Here is a 5,000-nt window from a genome sequence, read left to right on the forward strand (position 1 = left end):
GACCTACCTCAGACAAGAACTGTCTTCCTCAGACAAGAACTGTCTACCTCAGACAAGAACTGTCTACCTCAGACAAGAACTACCTACCTCAGACAAGAACTACCTACCTCAGACAAGAACTGTCTACCTCAGACAAGAACTGTCTACCTCAGACAAGAACTGTCTACCTCAGACAAGAACTGTCTACCTCAGACAAGAACTACCTACCTCAGACAAGAACTGTCTACCTCAGACAAGAACTACCTACCTCAGACAAGAACTGTCTACCTCAGACAAGAACTGTCTACCTCAGACAAGAACTACCTACCTCAGACAAGAACTGTCTACCTCAGACAAGAACTGTCTACCTCAGACAAGAACTACCTACCTCAGACAAGAACTACCTACCTCAGACAAGAACTGTCTACCTCAGACAAGAACTGTCTACCTCAGACAAGAACTGTCTACCTCAGACAAGAACTACCTACCTCAGACAAGAACTACCTACCTCAGACAAGAACTACCTACCTCAGACAAGAACTGTCTACCTCAGACAAGAACTGTCTACCTCAGACAAGAACTACCTACCTCAGACAAGAACTGTCTACCTCAGACAAGAACTACCTACCTCAGACAAGAACTGTCTACCTCAGACAAGAACTACCTACCTCAGACATTAGAATCTAATCTAATCTAATCTAGGAGGGGATGTGGTGTCGCACCACAGGATGTGAGCGTCAGTGCCACAGACCTGTGGAAGGTCTTCGCCATCCGTACGGCCGACTGAACCGCAAAGGCCCTGGGGTTCCGTTTCCGCTCATCCTCGTCCGCCGGGGCCCCCTGCTGCTTCCTCAGCTTCTTCTTCTCCGCCTTGGGGCCGCTGTGCTTCTGTTGGTGCTGCTTCTGTTTCTTCACCTTCCCGTCCATCCCGGCCGCCGTGACACCCGAACACGAGCGAGAGCTCCGCTTCCCTGCACACGACCGGCTGGACACCGAACAGACATGTTAAAACAGTTATAAGTGGATAAAATCAGCCTCGCGTCTCGGAAAGGTTGTGGATCTTCTCTGTGATTTGCCAAAACAGTTGTAAACATTCCAACACTGCACCATATCAGTTAAACACACAATGTGGTTATTGGTTTGTTGCAATCAACACACAATAAATACCGAGTACGTGATGACGGGGGCTGCAGATGGAAACGAGCTCCGGTTAAAATCTGCTACGAAGCATCTTTTCTCCAAGATTGTTTTTGTAACACGGCTCCCGAAAAATAAATAAAATCATGTCTTTGTGGTCTGGAATTTGTATTTGCAAACAACAGTGGTCTCTCTTATCTTGGAATCGGTTCTAACCACATAAGGGCCGGGAAATATGGCCTAAAATGCGTGTGCCTGTTTTAAAATGACAATATAAATGCTCAATAAAGTTTTACCACAAAGACAAAGTCACTGAAATTAGGGAAGCACCGATCCACGTTTGTTTACACTTCCGATCCCAGCGCTCTTGTTTGTTTTAATATTATCATCATTATTGTTGGTTTTACGAATGTATGCATGTAGCATAAGGGCAGGAAAAGGAAGCAGTACAAACTATTTTGGTTCCATGAGGACAATGAGTGTTCGGGGCCTTTAGATTCCCAAACACGATCACAACAATCCACAATGTGTAATATCAATAAGTTGAGCTGATATCCAACATGGAACTCGGCGCCGGGGACAGTGTTTACATCCGGGGAGATTACTTTGGAAAGACACCGGAAGTCCGCATCCGTGAATATCGTGGCAACTTTACCCAACTTCAAAATAGTTCCGAGGACGTGCATCAAAATGCTGGAAAAGGTGAGTTCTCCTATCAAAATTTTAAAAAAAAAACCACGAGGTGGCTCAGTTTGCTACCGGTCCGTGAGATGTAGAAATGAAACCAAACCTTTTTGACGAACATTTAATTCGTCAAAACGAGGACATGTGGGGGGAAATGCTGCAGCGACGAAACGATGTTTGTGGAGATTTGCGGGATCAATTTAATGGGAATATTCCTCGCATCCCTCCATGTTCTTATTAATTTATTTTAGAGCCTGTTTATGTATTAGAAGCTCCACGTTGTCGCCTGGAACGTTAAAAACAAGCATGTGCTCTCGAACGCTGCTGGTTAATTAAGTGCCTCCCAGCGCAGCACCGACACATTTATAACATAGACATTTATATAGACTAGGTACCTGACAGTACAGACCGTCCAGCCCTCTTCTCAGCCCGTCTGTTGTCAAGCCGGTGGTCCGGTTCTCCTCACGTGTGCCGTCCGGAGCCTCTGGCCCGGAACCGCTTCCGCTTCTTCTTCTTCTTCGTCTGTTCGGTTTTACGGCAGTTTGCATCCACGTGTGTTGCTTTACCGCCACCTGCTGGTTCTACCGCGCTATAGCAGGTCCCACCGCTCTACCGTTTCCCCAAGAACCACCTTCTTCTTCTTCTTCTTCTTCTTCTTCTTCTTCTTCTTCTTCTTCTTCTTCTTCTTCTTCCTCTTCTTCTTCTTCTTCTTCTACTATTTCTTCTTCTTCTTCTTCTTCTTCTTCTTCTTCTTCTTCCTCTTCTTCTTCTTCTTCTTCTTCTTCTTCTACTATTTCTTCTTCTACTACTATTTCTTCTTCTTCTTCTTCTTCTTAATCAGAAACAGTTTGTATTTTCACTGTTTAAGCATAAACATGATGGATTCAGCGTTTTTCAGTCACTTTAAAACTACAGTCATCAGCCGTCTTCTGGGTCTGTGAGAATAAATGATAAAATAGATTATCTTTCTCTCTCTCTCTCTCTCTCTCTCTCTCTCTCTCTCTCTCACACACACACACACACACACACACACACACACACACACACACTCCCAGCCAAGTGGTCACAGCAGATCCATGCCAGTGACTGTGGTGTCATTTAAGCATCAATAAACCAACTGCAGCAGGACGAGTTAGTGGAGTGGGAAAGTGTGTGTGTGTGTGTGCGTGTGTGTGTGTGTGTGTGTGTGTGTGTGTGTGTGAGTGAGAGAGAGAGAGAGAGAGTGTTGCCAGTCTGTGATTTTCTGCGACTGTCAGCAGAATGAGGCGTTTTATGGGCACTAATCATGTCACAGAAAGTGAACTCTCTTACACACACACACACACACACACACACACACACACACACACACACACACACACACACACACACACACACACACACACACACACCACACAAATCAGTCCTGACTACACTTTACCAAATAAAAATAAAAATAAAGAAATAGGATTTAAAGAAAACAAAAAGAAAAAGCTGCTTCCAAGTTTCATTAAAAATGCATTTGTCAACACAAACACTCTTTTATTGTCTCTTAATCCAGTTGTAGAAAAAGAAACTCACAGCATTACTTATTTTACGACAGTCCGTGTGACGATAAGCATGATTAACCTGAGTGTGCTACAGACGGGGGGGGGGACATCAAACTGATTTCCTTTTGGGGGGGGGGATTCGTCTCTTTTATGTCCGACTCACAAAGCAGTTTCCCTTTATGACCAGCCAGAGAGCTCCCGCCTCAGCCCGGGTCCGCCGACGCTCCTCCCCGATGCCACATTGATCCACAGCATCCTGAATACATTAGCCTGCGTTAGCATTAAGGTAAGTACTGCGGGACGGCCGCTGTGCACCGCGATGCAGGCGCACACAACAATGCCTCCGTTTGCACGTGCAAACACGCGCTCACTTATTCTCCCCCCCATTAGTCTTGCATTGTCTCCCTCCGACACTGAAACAAGCTGAGACGGCGTGCTGGGGTTATTGCCGACTCAGCAGTTTTAACACTCCTGAAAGTTGTGTCTGGTGCAGCGAGGGTGAGTCTTCCTCGCTGGACCCAAATCTTCATCCAGAACCTGAACCTCAATTGTAGCGTCCAGTCAATATGGTAGAAATCCAGAACTGGTGGGAAATGACTTTTATTGCCGTCCGTGTCGTCAACCAACGTAAGAGCTCGATGTAAAAACACGTAAACAATAATTACGACTGCATTTTGACCGTTACGCAGCTATTATCAGTTGCATGTGTTGTGTTTTTCAATTTGTTGTTGTGTTTTTCAATTTGTTGTGTTTTTTCATTTGCTGTTGTGTTTTTTTCATTTGTGTTGTGTTTTTCAATTTGTTGTTGTGTTTTTCAATTTCTTGTGTTTTTCAATTTGCAGTTGTGTTTTTCAATTTGTTGTTGTGTTTTTCAATTTGTTGTTGTTTTTCAATTTGCAGTTGTGTTTTTCAATTTGCAGTTGTGTTTTTCAATTTGTTGTTGTTTTTCAATTTGTTGTTGTGTTTTTCAATTTGTTGTTGTGTTTTTCAATTTGTTGTTGTTTTTCAATTTGCAGTTGTGTTTTTTCATTTGTGTTGTGTTTTTTCATTTGTGTTGTGTTTGTCAATTTGTTGTTGTGTTTTTCAATTTCTTGTGTTTTTCAATTTGTTTTGTTTTTTCATTTGCTGTTGTGTTTTTTTCATTTGTGTTGTGTTTTTTCATTTGTGTTGTGTTTGTCAATTTGTTGTTGTGTTTTTCAATTTCTTGTGTTTTTCAATTTGCAGTTGTGTTTTTCAATTTGTTGTTGTGTTTTTCAATTTGTTGTTGTTTTTCAATTTGCAGTTGTGTTTTTCAATGTCTTGTGTTTTTCAATTTGTTGTTGTTTTTCAATTTGCAGTTGTGTTTAGTGAGTTGTTGTGGTGGTTGGCCCTTCAGGGCCACCGTACCTTCCTGTTTGATCAGCAGCTCCATGATACCAGTGTGTACTTTCCACATTCTAGTGCCTCAGGATAGAAGATTCCCTCGTCGCCCTCGTTTTGTGAGATCCTCGTTAAAACACGGAGAAAGAGCTTGACTGGATTCCACCGTGCAGCTCTCATCGCTCCACGCCGTAGACGACTGTTCCTGCTGATCCCTGTATTTCCATGTGTTTCACCAGATGGTAAATGAGGCTGAACTGCAGGGCCGGGGGCCGGGGGCCGGGGTGGGGGACCGGGGACCGGGGGCCGGGG

At 43.9% G+C, this 5,000-nt stretch overlaps 2 protein-coding genes across 2 annotated transcripts in view; one reads left to right on the forward strand and one right to left on the reverse strand.

Moving 5' to 3' along the window:
• The window catches only part of bms1 (BMS1 ribosome biogenesis factor), a 22,721-nt gene extending 20,389 nt beyond the window's left edge, over nucleotides 1–2,332 (reverse strand). Inside the window, 2 exon segments of the mRNA XM_080516697.1 lie at nucleotides 731–964; nucleotides 2,196–2,332. Of these exon segments, the coding sequence (XP_080372823.1) occupies nucleotides 731–906 (176 nt within the window). The 5' untranslated portion in view covers nucleotides 907–964; nucleotides 2,196–2,332.
• LOC308145487 (RNA binding protein fox-1 homolog 3-like) overlaps nucleotides 1,677–5,000 on the forward strand; it is a gene marked incomplete at both ends in the record, with an annotated part of 35,217 nt that continues 31,893 nt past the window's right edge. Inside the window, one exon of the mRNA XM_080516943.1 lies at nucleotides 1,677–1,818. Within this exon, the coding sequence (XP_080373069.1) occupies nucleotides 1,677–1,818 (142 nt within the window). The remainder of the gene's footprint in view (nucleotides 1,819–5,000) is intronic.

The sequence above is a fragment of the Blennius ocellaris genome (genome assembly GCF_963422515.1).
Source record: "Blennius ocellaris genome assembly, chromosome: 21".
NCBI lineage: Eukaryota > Metazoa > Chordata > Actinopteri > Blenniiformes > Blenniidae > Blennius > Blennius ocellaris.